Source organism: Diospyros lotus, unplaced genomic scaffold, assembly GCF_014633365.1.
Source record: "Diospyros lotus cultivar Yz01 unplaced genomic scaffold, ASM1463336v1 superscaf1, whole genome shotgun sequence".
In the NCBI taxonomy this organism is placed as follows: domain Eukaryota; kingdom Viridiplantae; phylum Streptophyta; class Magnoliopsida; order Ericales; family Ebenaceae; genus Diospyros; species Diospyros lotus.
Window position 1 is genome coordinate 6426126 of NW_026267104.1, and position 17965 is coordinate 6444090.

Here is a 17965-nt window from a genome sequence, read left to right on the forward strand (position 1 = left end):
ACTATCCTACGGAATATAAAAAATAATAAGGAGAGGGGGCAAGAGGCAAAAAGGAAGGAAAGGTTTTCCCTTCCCCGAACTCAGTGGCCTCCAAATTTTTGAGTCCTTTCATCCCCACCGGAGTTAGTAAGAACAAAGGGTCAAATATGGCCTCAGGGCACCACCCCTAATAAAAAGGAAGAGTCACGGGTCAAATATGGCCTCAAGGGACCACCCCTAATAACAAGGAAGAGTCACGGGTCAAATATGGCCTCGGGGGACCACCCCTAATAAAAAGGAAGAGTCAAGGGTCAGATATGGCCCCAAGGGGGCCACCCCTAAAATAAAAGCAAAATAGAGGGGCGAGAAATCAGGTAACAGAGATCACTCGGCTCAAACTATTACAAAAAAGGCACAACTACGAAGCATTTTTTGAAATATCAGAAGTCCAACATAACCCAAACTTGGGGAAAGAAGATACATGCAACTAACAACTAAGTTTCCTCTCCTTCGGACTCCTCGGATTCGTTTGCTGGCGCTTGGGAGGATGATACCCGGCTGAGCTCGGCGATCACATCTTCCATGGACCTGACGGGAGCAAAACTGAGGTCTGGATAGGCTCTTTGCACCTCCTCCATGCAGCGAGTGAAACCTCTCTTCCATACCCCCTGCAGCTAATGTCTAATAAATCCTCTCACCTCAGGGAGTTGGGTGGGGTTTGCATACTTCTCTTCAAGCTCCCGGTTCCGCTCTCGAGCCCGTCCTAACTCTCCCTCCAGGGCGTGGTGGCTAATCTCAAGCCCCTGAAGACGTCCCTCAAGCTCCTCGTTTCGTTGTTCCTGAACCCTCAGATCCTCGTCCCGCTGCTCGATGGTCCTATGGCAGTCGGCGAGGGCATTATCCATCTCCAACATCCTTTGTGAATTTCTCGCCATTCGCCTTTGGAGCTCGTTGTGAGCTACAATACTCTGTTCAAATAGCACAAAGTTAGAATATAGGGGACAAGAGTTCTCTATATTAAAAGTCCGGAGGGCTAACCTGAACCAAGCCCTGGCCGTAGCAAGACTCCAAGGTCTCTGAAGTCAGGTCGGCGGCCCCCTCCATGTCTGCCCGAGTGGGAAGACCCTGAACAAGCTGAGTCACCACCCAAGCCTCGCTGCTGTGGTCTGTTTCTTGGACATTCCAGTTGGGTCGGTGAAGAGCCCTGGCGGGAATAGGCGCCTCTTCTTCAAGCATGTCAAAGAGAGGCTCGGTGCCCTGAGAACCTCCTGTCTCGGTGTGGGGCAGAAAAGAGCGGGACCCGGAGGCTTTTGATTTCTTGTGCCTAGGTGGGAGCCTGGAGTCTCGAGTATGCCTCTTGGCATTCTTCCGGGCCCGTTTGGCCTCTTCAGCAGCCTGTTTGTCGGTCCTCCACAACTCTGCATCATCGATTATCTTGGCTGCAAAGCAAAATAAGATCAAACGTTAGAATAAAGAAGCAAGCAGAAATTAGAGACAAGAAGCGGTGCGAGAGAACTAAAAAAATCAACCTAAGGGAATGTCGGCTGCAGGGCAGGGGTATCGACATAGACCCCCGAGAAACAGGGTTTCTTCGTTAATCAACCTGGCCGTACTGACGTGCTCCAAACCCATCAAAAGCTCGGCGTCTCTCCTCTCTAAAGAGGTCATTTCACGAGGGAAATTCTCACGGGAAGGCCGACGCCAGGCGGTGGTCACACCCATAGTAGCGGAGCCAGATCCCATAAAAAAATATCAATTTTTCCAACCTTTTAAGGAGGACGGGGTGTCTACGAGAAACTTACAGCCAGGGTATGCCATGAAAGAATAGCGAAACTCAGACTTATCAACACATACGAGGCGAAATAATTTTAAAAAGAGTTTAGCTTTGGGGACAATACCTCTCCCCCGACAACATATAACGAAAGATACTAAGTTCCTCCACCCGTTGGGCACTAGTTGAGAGGGAGATAACCCTACGAGTCGAAAGATCTCGACAAGGGTGCTTTCGAAAGGGAACCGACACCCTGCTTCAAGAGAGGTTTCATAGATGGTTAAACCCCCCGGAGGGGATTGATGGGCTCTAAGGTTGGAGGGAGCAGAATACCAATAGCCCTTAACGGGAAGATGATATTTCCGGACGAGTCCGGAGACCTCATCATCGGACAAGGAAGAATAGGCAGGGGTTAGTTCATCAGGGAGACCGTTATGGTGGAGCTCTAACTTTGTGTCGGTATCATTATCAAAAGATAAAGGACGAGGCCGAGAGGTCCCAGCGTCTCCTATTGGCCTACCAGAATGGGAAGAGGAGTTAGAGGAGCTGGAAGTGTCCGAGCTATTCCCATCTGAGTTGCTAGAGGAGGCCATGGAGGTTGACTTACCAAAACAGCGTGACATGGGAAGAAAGACAAGAAAAAGCCACAAAAAATAAGAGAAGGGAGGCAAAGGAATACCGGCTGATGAGAAGAATTCCAAGGAAAGAAGAAAAACGCATGAGAGAACCCTTAAAAGGGAGCCGGTCCGTCCCTTGATGAACTTGAAGGCATCACTTACAACCTCTCGAGCCCCGTGAGAATCCTGCCAAAAAAAAAAAAAAAAAAAGATCAGGGGAAAAGAGGTCTCAAGGTCGAGACCAAGGGCCTCCTAAAAAATAAAAAATAAAAAAGGGGGGGCAGGGAGTCCCTCGCGCGGCCGAGGCACGCGGCCGAGGCCAGCGCGCGGGCAAGCCGCACGGCCGAGGCGCGCGGCCTCGGCTAGCGCGGCCTTGGCCCGCGCCCGCGGCTCTAAACGTGGCCGAGACCCCTGGTCTCGGCCACGCAAATGAAAAAGCCTATTTAAAAAAAAAAAAAAAAAAAAAAGATGAGAGATCTCTTACCTTTTTTCTTCACCCCCAAGTATATCTTCACTCCAATAGTGATTGTGAGGAGGGGACCATCCCCACCCCCCTTTTTATAGAATTCTTGGAGGGCCATGAGAAGTGGTGATGGGATGTTTAGTTGAGAAGCGAGCCAGCAAAACCAATAATAGAGCTCTTTAATCTTATTCATCTATCTTCTTTGTAAAATCTCTTTTTTTTCAGGAAAGCTGAGAAGACTACTCCTTCAGCTGCCCGAGCTTCTCTCCCTCGCAGCTCAAGGAGTTGGGGGGGCAAGTGATGAGGGAATATTTTACTATGGGCAAAAATACTATACTACCCTTGGAGATCTCCAATGTGGTGCCGCCACGTGCCTCCCCCAATAAGTGCCACATGTCACTTATATCTTCATCATTCATCTCATATTTTATTTTCAACGAGGTTGACCCAGTCAACCGAGATTCTCTCCAACGTTCGGTTCAAAAGTTATCTTATCTCTTCAGAGTGGGCTTTACCCCATCTTTAAATAGAGATCGACTTCTACAGGTACGGATATCTGACTCCTAGTTCATTCTCCATTTTGGGCATATTTCTTCTACTGATTTGAGCGTCGGAGTTCTCCCGGGGGATTACAGCCCCGCCCCTACAGGTACTCGGTTCGAGGCAGACCTCGGTGATCGGTCCAGTATCATCAACTATTAACCCTTGACTTTCTTGCTAACAAAACATTAGCTTACAAATATGAATTTTTAGCATGATTGCTTTTAGAACACCATACCACAATGCAAGCTAACTCCTGAGCTGAGCTCAAGAAGAGAGAAGATCTAGAGGAGCCCAAGCTTCAAGACCAAGCTAGCCCCTGACCGAGATATCATGACTGAGGTATTGCTCGAGCACTTTCGCACTCTTACCATCAGGCTCTATGACAAAACCACTAACCCAACTATCCATGTGAAGCTTTTCTCTTCCGGCATGCTCATCCAAGTCACCATTGACACCATGTGGTGCAAAGTTTTCTCAACCACTTGGAGGGGCATGCCAAAGCGCGATACTCGAGCCTCATTGATTGATCGCCAATTACAAGTAGCTAAAGTCTTGCTTCCTGGCCCACTTTGCACCCTTGAAACGTCATGGCAAGTCCTTGACGACTTTGGTCAACATCAAGCAAAACGAAGGAGAATCATTGAAAAGTTTTGTAGCTCGATTCAACGAAGAAGCATTAAATATCAAAGACTTTGGTCAGAGGATTGCAATGGTAGCATTCCAAAATAATTTGAGGAAGGCCCCTATACTCAGTCCTTGGCAAAGACACCATCAAAGAATTTTCATCAAGATCCTAGAGCAAGCACACAAGTGCATCAATGTCGAGGAGATGATGGAGGTGATGTAGGTGAAAAGGTGAGCTACCTGACAAAAAGGAGAAGAAACCCAATGTAATACTCCATGTTCGTATAAGGTTGTCACGTAATTTTAATAGGTTTAGAATACTGAAAAATTAATTTAATAGCAGTTATAAGTACCGAATCAACTGCAGGGAATGCCTCGGAGTGAAATTGTCTAAAGAAAATTATATGGTCTCGACAAGCATATCGAGATAAGATTTATGGTATCGAAAGAAATCGGATCGGGAACATTTTCCGGTATAGCTAAAATACAGCTGCTATTTAGGTTGTAAAACCAAATCGTTGTAGGAGACTCCCGAAAAATCAACGGAACCCTAGGGGAGCTCCGATTTTGCATAACAACCCTTCAGTGATTTTAGGAGGAAACGATAGCTCGGTGAGGACATTGAGTCGAAATCATCTATATTGGGTAAAATTTAAGTTATTAATTGTGGATTTTCGACATTAAAATTCAAGTTTAATCAGTGATTGAGGGCACGGTCGTAATAAGAAAATTACCTAAGTGATATTATGATAAAATTGGGGTTTAATATATAATTTCTTTTAATTTAAAATGTAATAAATAGTTATATATATATATATATATGCACGTGCATGGCAGACGCAGCTTGTGTGAATGGCCGAGATTTTTGGCTAAAAATTAGGAGATTGTGGCAGCATGATTTAAGGATATCGCTAGCAAGATTTGTGGGATTTTCTAATTAAGTGCGTGGTGGTCAAGCATTTAACAGTAATATATATATATATATATATATATGTATATGGGTGGATTGGTGGCCAGGGCAGGGACCTATAAATTGGATATGTTTTGGCTGTTTAAGAGCAGCAAGGAAGCGAGAGTTCACTGAAGTAAGAGAGAGAGAAAGGTAGAGATAGAGAGAGAGATCAGAGTGAGGGAATGGGAGATGGCCGAAAACGGCCATGGCCGAGAGCTCCATGAGCTGGCCGAGAGAGAGAGCTAATGCGAGGGAGAAAGCTCGGCCGAGAGCTTCACCGAGAGAGTGGAAGCGATCGAGTGAGAGAAAGAGAGAGGTCGAGAGAGCTTGGAAGCCGCAGCCAGCAAACATTTCAGCGGCCATGGCAGCAACTCGAGCTGCCATAGCCGCAACGCAAGGGCTGCTGGCAGCAAGCACGCGGGCAGGGGCGATCGAGGCAGCGGGTGCACGAAGGAGGCTGAAGGCCGCGGTGATGGTGCGAGCAGGCCGCGAAGGCAATGGAAGCACGACCGAAAGTGGCTGGACACGCAACAAGCATGGCAGCGTGCAGGTGTGCGCTCAAGGAAGCTGGTGGCGACGTGGGTCGATGGCAGGAGGCTGCGATGGTGTGGCAGTTCGGGCGGCCGCGAGTAAACAGCGGCCGAAGTCGAGCGGGGCAGCCACAAAGGCGGCTCGGGCATGGAGTTGCAGGCGGGCGACACTGTGCGAAGAAGCTGCGAGGAAGAAGAAAAAACAGAAGAAGAAGAAGAAGAAGAAGAAAAAAACGAAATGAAAAAGAGAAGTTGCAGGTGCATGAAGGGAAGGAGGAAGATGAACAGTAAGAAGAAAAGAGAAAAAGAAAAAAATAGAAAAGAAAAAGAAAGAAAAGGAAGAAAAAGAAAAGAAAATTGGGAAAAATGTCGAAAAGTCCTAGAAAAATCCTGCAAAATAGGAAATGAAGATGTAATGATATCCCGGAGATTTTGGTGAGAAAAATAGCCCGGGCACGCGTTTCAAGGATAGGGCATGCATACCGAGGAAATCCGAGATGCTAAGTTAAGGTGAGTAAAATTCCTTAGAAAATTTTAGAAATTCAAGAATATTATTTTATGAATTATCGAAGTGAAATATTTGAGAAAATATTTTAGAAATATTTAATCTGGATTTATTGAGGAAAAATAGGAAGAAATAGAGAGAAAATTATAGAAAATGCCAGAAATTATGGAAGAATAGGTTTTAACGTTTATTTAAATAATTATGGTGATTAGGATACTTTGAGGCTGAAGTTGAAGAGACTCGTGCAAATTTTGAAGTTGGCACACAAATCGAGGCGATGCACTAGATAAGGCACGGAGATCGAGGTAGCCCGATAAGCTTGAGAAGGTAAGTGGCACTTCCTCAAAAATGTTTTCATCATATTGGCATACTCTGATATGTATCTATCACGTAGACTACACACATGACATGACTATGTAATACATAAATACACATTTATATCATTGATCACTCGCATTTGAGGCCGTAGAGAGTACGAACTGGCACCGCTACTTTACCAATGGTGCACCCATACACCTCGGCTTTGAAAGAGGGGGCTGCAAAAATGGTAGGTAGCATGAGGGGTGCAGTTGACACCTACGATGAAAGACACTGTATACACATATGACATAACATTATGTACCCTTACTTAGATGGTTCATCATCTAACTTGGGTTTTGCCCCTGAAATATTCAAACGTTCCAAGAGGAAATTGTCGCAGATACAAGGATAAATGAGGCATAAAATGGCATTTAGCAGAGTGTAGGAAGAATGAAATGTAGGTTATGTAGCCCATGTATTTTTGATTCTACTACTTTAGATTCTGAACGTTTTGAGAAATGTCGAAGATGTAAGAATTTATTTATTATTAATGTTAAAATATTAGGTTTCGATCATTGCTTCCGCATTTGATGTGTATAGTGATTCTCTTTCGAGAAAAAATGATTGGAAGTTCTGGGACCAATTTGAGGTATGATGTGGTTTAGTTTTAATGTTTGAAAGAAAAAAATTATTGTCCCGAAATTGTCCCAAGTTATAATGCGCCCGAAAAAGCGGGGCGTTACACCCAAGTAGTCTATTGAGCAGTAGACAGATGATCGTGGGGTAAGAGCTAGCCCAAGACCTATTAGATTCGGACAATACTTGGAGGAGGCTGATTTGTTTTACTCTGTTGAATAACAACCAAGCAAAGATACTAACAACAATAGGAGATAAGGATTACATGAGAAGACCTCATCCAATGAAGACATCGACTCACAAAAGAAATTTGAGCAACTATTGTTGCTTCCATCACGACCATGGGCACAATATAGAAGCGTGCCAACAACTTAGAGAAGAAATATAGGAGTTAATCAATCGAGCTTTCCTTAGTAATTTTGTGGTTAAGGAAGCTAACCACCCTTGAAAGACAAGAAAAATAGGGAAAGAAGCCCTTTCAGACTATGGGGTCACTCTCAAAATAGACATTGGACCTTGACTCCACCAAGGAAAAAGAGGAAGTTGTTGTTATATTGATAAAGGTTCATGTGTGTGATACAAAGCTATGCACCAATCATGTTCCTTTTTGAATCTTTTGTAATGTAATTAATGAATGTACTTGAAATTTGAATGAATTATGGTGGGGAGCTGAATTTCAGCCTTAGACAATGGAACAACTCTCCTTAAATTATGGAGATTTGGTATTGACCCATACTTTTGTATCAAATATATAAGTTTTTGAAGTAATGGAAAATTTGCATCGTTCTCTTTATCTCTCTTGTCGCCTTCTTCTTCAATATAAACAACACAGAACTTCCAGCATTTGGTATCAAAGCCTTCTTAATCTTAGTGACTATGTGTGAGAGAAAACAAGTAAGAAAACCTCACTTAAAAGCCAAAACACTTGAAAGATTCGAGTGATTTTTGTGATGGCTACAAGCAGCAATATCTCTGCTCTTTCTCCTCCAATCTTCATTGGAGAAAATTATCATGTTTGGTCTGTGAAAATGAAGGCATATCTCAGGGGTCTGCTACTATGGGAAGCTGTTGAATCAGAATTTGAAATTGAAGTGCCACAGAATCCAACTCTTTGTTGGTCCCTTGACACACAATGGCCACTCAAGCGGGGGGTGAATTGAGTGTTAAAAACTTATTAGACCGAATTCTTCCCTTTTAAAATTATTGAGCTTTTGTTATACACAAAATATACTTGTTATAAATATATATGTTGTTTGAGAGTGATAGCAATATAGATACACAAACAACCACAATATCTAGCATCTTAAGGCTAAAAGCCAAACAAATAACAATAAAATGATCAGTTTTCCCAATAAATAACATAGAAAAATCAATCGCCCGTAAAATGTAATACGAACACTGATTTAATGGAATATGTATATGTTTGTATATATATATATATATACATACATACAAAGTATCAAATTAATTAAACTCTTATACACATAAAATGTATAAGAGTGGTCAAATCACTTATTAGTCATTTTATCAAACATATGGTGTACTTGTACAGTTAAAACATAACCAATAAATCCAAACAATAAGAGTAAAACCAATTTAGGGAAAGAAACAGATTGGCATCCCTGCAATGAGGTTTCGGATTTGGCGAGAATGAAGGGTTGGTTCTTCGTTGATCAAATTGACGTACTAGAGGTGTTTGAACTGTCAAATTGTTGCATCGTGGGTTTGTCTTGGGGAAGAAACAGATTCCTTGCAATGAGGTTTTGGATTTGGCGGGGATGAAATGTTGGTTCTTTGTTGGGATTGAAGGGTTTGGATTTGGATTTGGATTTGGCGAGGATGAAGGGTTGGTTATTTGCTGGGATTGAAGCTTTGGAGTGGGTATGCGTATAGAATCGCATTGTGGGTTGCTCTAAGGATTTGGATTTGACGAGAATTGACAAACGAAACTGAATTGCTCTAAGGATTTAACTCGAAGGTTTTTGCCTTTTGGAGTGGGTTTGCATCAGAGGGAGGGTTTGCACTACAGTAAAAACTTAAGTGTTTGGAGGCTAATATTCAGGGCTTGCACAGTGAAATTTTTTTGCCATCAAATGTTTCCTGCTCATTTTTTTATATTTTTTAATTTTTATTATTTTTAATTTAAAAAAATAAATTTATCAATTAACTACAATTTAATAATTTTATAGCAAAATCTTATTTTTTAGCTACGCAATTTAGGATCGTAGATAAAACTTTGGTATTGAAAAATTATATTTGGTGGCAAAAAAATTGACTCATTTAAATTGTCTACAATTTAATAATTATGCAGCAAAATATATAACTTTTAACTATGAAATTTATAGCGTAGTTGAAATTTTCGTAGCTAAAAACTATATTTAGTGAAAAAAAATTTAACTCCTTTAAATTGTCTATAATTTAATAGTTTAGAAACAAAATATTAAGAAATTTGCTACATAGAAAAAAAATCGTAACAGAGAGATTGTTTTGTTATAGTTGGTGGCGAACACTGCAAGTGACTCCAAGCCAGTCACAAACTGGGGGGTCGCTAGTCCAGTTTCAGAGCAAGGCATCGGCAGGATCAAAAGTTATAAGGGATTTCAAAGCAAGAAGAGCTGATTGATCAGTGTCAATAATGCTGGGTGCTGTTCTTGCCAAGGAAGCTTCAACTTCAAGACATGGACAGTAATGCGCTTAAAACATGGTGACATGTAGAAGAAGAAAACATGTTTTCTCCATGAATGATATTGGAAATCTTTTGGATCAATCTCTTTGAAAGATGCACAAATGGAAATGATCAGTAAAGCCAACAAAACAGATTTGATCTAATGAGTAGGGAAGCAGTAAGTTTAAAGGGAAATAAAATTGTAAATATAGTTAGTGGTCCAGATTGTCCAAAGCCAGCCGGCCGGTAGAACATTCTACTTCCTCTCTGTCCTATACTATCCGTCTCTAATGTGCCTTTGGTCATATTGATTGTAAGATTGGTGGGACAGAGCTCCAAGACATAAGTCGGATAGTAAAAAGTTGAGTGATCTACTGATATAATTCGGTGAGTCGTGAGTTCAATTCCTCTCCTACATAAGGACTAAAGGCCTAATTTGCGATTTAGCTTTTCCTGCATAATTGAAGGCACAAGTACAAAAAATCGCACAAGAACAATAATTCCAAAATTAGTGGGATATAAATTCAAATTCATGCTCAAGCCAATGCATTATCCAGCAATCAAAGGTCCCGCTTTCTCAGCCATTTGGATTGGTCATTTCATCTTGTTATTTATATTTAACATTTAAAGTTGTAAATTCTTTTTTTGTTATATAATTGTTAGAAATATTAAATTTGAGCCTAAATTCACATTAGATTTGGACTTAAAATGATGAAAACTTCTCTATATAATCTTATTCCTGTTTTGGAAAGAGTGGGCATTCAAATGGTAAAAATTATAATTTTGTAGGTGTTAAAAAGATAAACTGATTCATTTATTGTATAACGTTGCTTATTAAATGTATCATATACAACAAAAGGAAGACAATGAGCTTCATATGATCAAATATTTTTAAAAAGTGGTTATATTTGCAGCAAAAATAACTTATATACAACCAAAAATAAAGAGAAAAAAAAACTTATATACCGTAACTATAAATCATACTTATAAAAAATATTTATGTATAACTTTCCTTTATGGTTATTTTTCATTTTTATAATTAGAGTTTTTTTATAGAATAAAATGATAGAATTATCATTTCAAGCCAATCGAAAAGGTATAATTAGAGGTTCTTATTTTGCAAATGACTTGATAAGTTTTGAGCACTGGATTAGTTTTTAGGTATATGGTAATATTAGCCTTGCAAGGTGTATCTGTTCTGTTGTGGCTTTCTTCTACTGCCCATATATTTTGCACGAAATTAAGTTCCAACCAATGCCATTTATCAGCGAACAGCAAAGATCAATTAAGTTGACATGAAAAGTGGACTCTCTGAATTTCCTGTTAGCACAGCAATAAAATCTGACTATAGCAACAGCAACCACTCAATTGGAAGTTTCACAAACCCAACTAGCAGGCAGCAACAATATAGAAATATATCTGTATTTTGTAACAGCAAGAAGATTCAACACAAAATAATCGGAACGAGAGTCAAATTGAAGAGATATAGGAGGCTGGGAATTCAAGACAGCAAGTCGTCGGAGTAGCAGATCTGAAAACGGAGACAGCTGTCGAAGCACGTCAGAAGTGATGTCCTGAAAGCAGATACGCCCTGTACCAGTTATCACAGGCTACGGCATTTGCTTCGCAGGACACGATGACCAGCCCGGCGATGGCAACCACGACGGTGGGCTCTAGTAGAACTCCGAGGGACTGGCTCTCCACGACCAAAACAGCGAACAAGAGAAAGCAGCAAAAAAAATGGGCTTCGATGCCCAGACACTGAGGGAAACCGGCCTTATATGGGGTTTCAGAGACGTTCCAATTGACGTCGGCATTAAACATCGCCATAAATATTCGATGTTTGAAGCAATCGAATAGTCAAAGAAATAATGGACGGAATCCCGCACACCTGGAAATCAGACCGTTGCTGGGAAGAAGCACAAAAATAAAAGAAAATAATTTATTGACCCAACCTGCCCACCCGCCCGATCAGACGACGGCTGCAGCTGCGTCATGAGCCAAAGGATTCGCCTACTCACAAAATGTGAGTGTCCTTAGGACCCAAATCTAAGTAGGAGGGAAAAATATAAATACCCACTTTCATCTCTTTACACAACTAATATGAGATACACACTCACACTACACACTTGAATACACAACATTTCCCAATCGTCAGTCAATATGTTTTAGGGATTTGATCGTCTCTTATTGTCTTGAGCTTCTCCACCACATCTTTGATATCCATCCTTTCTTCAGCCGATTCTTCAGAGCATTTCAATGCCAGTTCCAGGATGGATGACGCGCACTTCACCTTTGCCTCAAATTCCTCTTCCCCTATCAATCCTGCATCCACAACTTGATGAACAGTACTGCTATCCAAGGCCTCTTTTACCCAATCTCTCAAGCTCAATTCCGGACCGAACATTTGATCAGTGGGCCTTTTCCTTGTAAATGTTTCCATCAATGTAATCCCAAAACTATAAACATCTGATCTTGCTGACACTGATTCTTCCGGCCTATATTCTGCATGAAGAACTAGGATTAACTTCTTGAAAAGAATGTTCATGAGAAAATAGATAGAAAAGCAGCCAGCATAAGTTTTATTAAAGTGTAGTAAAAGATAGAAGCATAACCTGGAGCTGAGTACCCACTTGTGCCTAGGTTGCTGGTTTGAGCCACACTCTCCTCATCCTTGGAATAACTTGTAATGCCAAAATCACTCAAGTGTGCAACCATGTCTTTGTCTAGCAGAACGTTGCTTGGTTTCAAATCAGTGTGAAGCAATGGTTTATGGTGGAGATGATCAAGTGCACGTGCTGCATCTATCATTATCCCTAACCTTTTCGCTATATCCAGGAAAGAGTCAAGAGAATAGAGCCACTTCTCAAGGCTGTCATTCAGCATGTACTCCAGTACCAAGGCTTTGAAATCAGTGTTAGAGCAAAAGCCAGTGACCTTAGTAAGATTTTGATGGTAAATTTTGCACAGAATTTCACATTCTGCATCAAAATTCTTGAATGCAATACGCTGCAGATTGAAGACCTTTATGGCCACGACTTTCCCTTTCAGAGTCCCTTTGTACACTGAACTAAACCTCCCTGTGCCTAGCAAGTGTCTTTCATCGAATCCATTAGTAGCTCGTTCAATTTCTTGGTGTGTAATTCTTGAAGTTGGAAATTGATGTTTCCGTCGCCGTCTGAGAAGAAAAAATGCACAGCAAACCACTACCATCAAAAGTGCAATCCCCAAGAAAACACAGAGAAACAACAGCAAACTTTTTGGTTTGGACCGAACGTGAGGGCACAATTTTCCATTTGGTAGAACGCTATCACTTCCAAACCTGGATTTCCATTCTTGATCAATTTTCACACTCAAGCAATTACCTGATGCGTTAAAATAACGAAGAGGAAGTTGCAACAGTGACATGGGAATCTCTCCAGTGAGAGAATTACCGGACAGATCTAAGGACCACAACTTTACAAGGTTGCCAAATGACTCTGGAATTTGTTCGCTAAGATTATTACTTGCCAAGGAAAGATATGCCAGGTTTGGCAGACCACCAATAGCGCTAGGAATATTGCCGGAGATTCGATTGTTCGACAGATCTATTAGAGTGGCACTCGTCAAATTCCCAATGTCCTGGGGGAGAGAGCCATTGAAGGAGTTGTAGGACAAGTTAAATTCAGAGAGGTCTGTAAGTCTCCACAGACTTACTGGTATTTTGGATGTAAAATGGTTGGAGGTTAGATTAAGGGACCGTAAAGATGTAACATTTCCTAGGCAGTCTGGCAATTGACCATCAAGGTGATTTCCACCCAAATCTAAGGAGGCCAAATATGCTAATTGGCATAGATCTTCTGGAATCAACCCGTGCAGAGCATTGTTGGGAAGAACAAGTTTGTCGAGTTTCCATGATCCACTGAATGTATTTGGAAGGGATCCATTCAAGTAATTGTCCTCGAGAAACAAGGATTCCAGACTGCTTATATTGCCAATTTCCTTGGGAATATTGCCTGTGATCCCACACTTAGATGCCACAAAAGCGTTGAGTTGGGCACCAGAAAAATTCCCGATGGAAGACGGAAGGCGGCCATTCAATGGATTGTTATTTATATACACCCTTTTCAGTTTCTTACAGTTTGTCAAGGAAGTGATGAATCCCAGTTCTGGAGGATGCGAAGGTGATCCACTGACAAGAATGTTTTCTGTGAAGCTCAGGCGGTCAACGGGTCCTGGTCCACCTTGGAGATTGTTTTCTCCCAAACTCAGATATTCTAGTGCTCGTAAATTCCCAAGTGAATCAGGAATGGGACCTGTGAATTTGTTGGAGTAGAGGTCTAGGATGGCGAGTTTAGAAGCATTACAGATAGAGTCAGGGATGCTCCCACTGAGTCGATTTCCTCCAAGATAAAGAGTTTCTAGATTGCAAGGAAAATTTGGTGGTAGATTTCCCGTAAGGTTATTTTCTACAAGTGAAAGCATTTCCAAGGTTGACATGTTGAAGATTGAAGTGGGAATTTGCCCTGACAAATTATTGAAGTTGATCGCTAAAATCTCTAAGCTTGAAAGAGCACCAATCTCATCTGGTATTTTGCCTGCCAAATCAAATAAAAACACGAGGATAATTGGTAGCACTTCCAGAAATGAATCATTTCTTTTGTTCTCTAAAGGTGATAAAGTACATAATCACAAAATGGTCTTCATTTGTAAACTCGCCCAATAAGGACAAAATGTTACCTAACAGATGGTTATCACTGAGGTCAATCTGTGTGATTGAAGTACTCCAGTTGCCGATTTCTTTTGGTAAGCCACCACTGAGGTTATTTGAGTGAAGATTAAGCACTTTCAATGAAGACAAGTTAGAGATGAATGATGGTATGCTTCCACTGAGGTTATTGTTCTCCAAGGCTAGGACCTCCAAATAAATTAGATTACCCAACTTGTCTGGAATTCCTCCTGCAAGAAAAAATGCCTTTGAAGTACACCATAAATATATATTTTAAAGGACCTGTTCCAAATTTTGATACACAAAGCGTGTTGATAACTACATGCTGGTTAATATTACTATCGCAAAAAGCTAATTGTTTATAGTTGTGACCAAGTTTTAAGCTTCCATGTGAGCAAGCTCATACAAATTGATTTACAAATTATATGAAATAATCAAAATAATATGGAAAAATATTTTAAATTTTTTATTAATTTTTTTAAAATATATTGAGAACATAGAAATTATTCTTTTTATCTGTAAGGGTAGTAAATAAATTTACCTTTGAAAAGAGAGATAAATTTATTTGAAAATATATATAAGAAATTTTTTTAGTAAATTGTCAAATAAATTTAATAAATATAATAAAAAAATATCTTTTCCTAAAATATTTTATATTTTCCCACTTTTTGATGGTTCATATCTCAATTAACAAACACTCCTCCAGTGTAAATGATTTGTGAGCTACTGAGCATTTCCAATGAGTTTACTCGGTACACACCCGAAAGATCGTAACTTCGGGCCATCATCGATAACCCAAAAATAAGAACACAATTAAGTAAAAATGAATGGAAGTCTACCTGTCAACATGTTGCCACCAAGAGCCAACTCCTGAAGCATGGTCAAGTTCCCAAACCCAGCGGGTATCTCCGACTCAAAGCTGTTAAATGACAGCAACAAGTTCTGAAGCTTTGAGCATTCAGCTAAACTGGAAGGGAATTTGCCTACTAGGTGGTTCCAGGACAGCCGAAGGAATTTAAGATTTGGAAGAGAATGACAGAGATCTTCACGAAGCATGTCAGATAGGCTATTGTATGAAAAATCAATATGTTCCAGCGATGGGATGCCGTACATGGTTCTTATATTACCCGTCAGCTGATTGGACTGCATGTCCAAACTCTTCAGTTTACTAAGATTGCCAATCTCTTGTGGAATGTCTCCATTTATTTGATTAAACGAGACGTTCAAATACTCCAAGTTTGGACTAAAGGAGGGGGAAGCTGGGAAACCTGCGAAACTGTTTCGGCCAAGGTTCAAGTACTGCACCTCGGGCAATTCTACCAACCATTCCGGAATCTCTCCACTGAATTGGTTGTGTTCAAAATTGATTACTTTCAACCGACGAAGATTAGCCATTTCGTCAGGAAGAGGGCCCTTGAAAGTGTTGTTGCTGATGTTGAGTCGGGTGAGCGAAGAGAGGTCCCCCAGCTTTGGGGGAATGGTACCTTGTAAGCGCATGTTTGGAATTTCCAGGGCTTCAACTCTTTGGGGGGTGCTCTCGCTGCAAGTAACTCCAACCCAGCTGCAAACTGATGAGGATGAGGATGAGGATGTGGTTGTCCAGTTTTTCTCCAAGACACGATGGGGATCGAACTCTACGCTATCTTTAAGTTCTAGAAGAGCATATAGATCAGTATCGATGCCTTGTGCTGCTGAGCAGGTTGCTGGGACGTGCAGCAGCAGCAACAACATGATGACAACAAAGATATGGAAGCATTCCTCCATGGGCACGTGAGCTGCTGAGTTACAGGGAAGAAGTGGAGGAAAAGGGAAATACTAGTTGCTTAATAAGGCATTTGCACAGAACAGAGACATTTAAAGGGCAGCCACATCGCTTACCGGTTTCACCGCTTATAAGCTCTGTTTTTAGTTTATAGGTTATACAGCTTATTTTGAGGCCGTTTGGCTTACCCTTTTTTTTTTTTTTTTTTTTATAACTTTTAAGTTATTTAGTTTTTAAGTTAAAAATTGAATAGTATTTAAATTGATAATGTATTTAGATAAATATATTTTTAATCTATGAATTAATAGTTATATGTTTAGTTTGAAAAAGTTGATAAATTATCAAAACTTGACCAAAAAACTAAAATAAATATGGTATTAAATGATGTAAAAATTTATCATTAAATATTAATAAATTATTAAAAATATATTAATAAAATATTATTATATATTTTATATATATCATATATAATAATAATAATATATTATCATTATTATATTATATATATATACATACGCGCAATAAAAAGAGCCGGCGATCGATGGGGGCGATGGTGTCAGCGATCGATAGAGGCAGCAGCTGGTGGGGTGATGGCCGACGAGAAGCGATCGATGGAGACGACGATGATGGCAGGCGAAAGCATTGGGGAAGCACAGCAACGAGAGGTAGAGGTTGAAGAGGAAAAGCATGACTAAAAATTAACAAAATAATGAGGGTAAAATAGTAAATTCATTGATCAATGCAGCACATATATAAGCAATGTTTTGCAAAAACTCCCCCATCAACTTTTTCTTCATAGCTTATAAGCTGTATCGGTAAGCCGAACAACCTCTTAGTTCTTCATTTATTAAAATTTAAGAGTTTAAACATTATCAAGCCTATAAACTATTTTAATAGTATTTTTAATAAATTAAACCCCTCAAAATTTTCAAGTAAGCCGTTGATACGTTATTTCGTAGATCAAGTCAATTACCAATTTGTTTTCAAACAACTCAACTATTTCGAACATTATTGTCTCTTTCGTCTACCCTTCATCATTACAACTTCTTTCATGGTTGACCTTCATCATCGTTGCTTCCATCTTTGGTTGTCACCTCTTCTATAATCAATCATTGTCATCGCCTGCTCCATTGTTTGTCGCCTTCATCTCTATCACCGTTCTCTCTATTATTCACTACCTACCGTCGCCTCCTTCATCTTTCCATTTTCATATTTAATATATATATATATATATCAAAATCTATTGTATTAATATATTTAATATTTTATAAATTAAGCTTAAATTTAAACATAAAATATTATTTAATATATTTTTTAATAATTATATATATTATTAACATTTATTATAATAATTTTTTTAGTTAAATATCAATTTATAATTTATTTTTATTAAAAATTAATATTTTTATAAAGTTTATTTTTATTATTCAGTAATTGTCAACTTTAATCTTTCTCTTAAGTTGTGATAACTTACTATTTTTTTTAAACCAATCACATAACTATATAAATGATAGTTTAAAACATATTGATTTAATTATATTATCAAAAGTTATTCAATTTTTAGCATTTATACAATTTATAAATAAAAAAGCTTAAAAGTTAAGGAAAAAAAAAGCCAAACAGCCTCCAAGAAGGAAAGTGTTCCTTCCTTCAGTTTGGGCATGTCTAAAGCTCTAAACTCCAGGTTAATTGTATTTATTTATTCAAGCATGAATTAGTTATTTTGTAGCACTTTAAACACCCAAGAATTTCACAAGTTAAACACATGATCTGGGATATGTACTGTTGATGTGAAGTAAGCATAAGTTGAGTCATACTGTCTGGAGTTACATGTTGGTCCTATCCTGAGCCTGAAATGAATTAGTTAATTAATTTGTGAAGCAAAAGAAGAAAATAATTTGGATTATGTG

The 17965-nt window shown here is 39.6% G+C and overlaps 1 protein-coding gene across 1 annotated transcript; it reads right to left on the reverse strand.

Annotated features, from left to right (window-relative positions):
* Positions 1-10865: 10865 nt before the first annotated feature.
* On the reverse strand, positions 10866-16119 carry LOC127792998 (probable LRR receptor-like serine/threonine-protein kinase At3g47570). The gene is made up of 4 exons (XM_052323726.1): positions 15133-16119; positions 14305-14523; positions 12201-14162; positions 10866-12090 (listed from the first exon to the last, which is right to left on the reverse strand). The coding sequence occupies exons 1-4, from the start codon at positions 16055-16057 to the stop codon at positions 11744-11746; spliced, it is 3453 nt and encodes a 1150-aa protein (XP_052179686.1). The 5' UTR covers positions 16058-16119; the 3' UTR covers positions 10866-11743.
* Positions 16120-17965: the final 1846 nt, after the last annotated feature.

Bases quoted from the DNA above. Each gene is read 5' to 3' on its own strand.
- LOC127792998 (XM_052323726.1), bottom strand. From the start codon at position 16,057: ATGGAGGAATGCTTCCATATCTTTGTTGTCATCATGTTGTTGCTGCTG. The intron at 14,524-15,132 runs GTAGACTTCCAT...TTTTTCTTGCAG, and splicing joins TGGTGGCAACATGTTGACAG to GAGGAATTCCAGACAAGTTG. The intron at 12,091-12,200 runs GTTATGCTTCTA...TTCTTCATGCAG, and splicing joins AAGTGGGTACTCAGCTCCAG to AATATAGGCCGGAAGAATCA.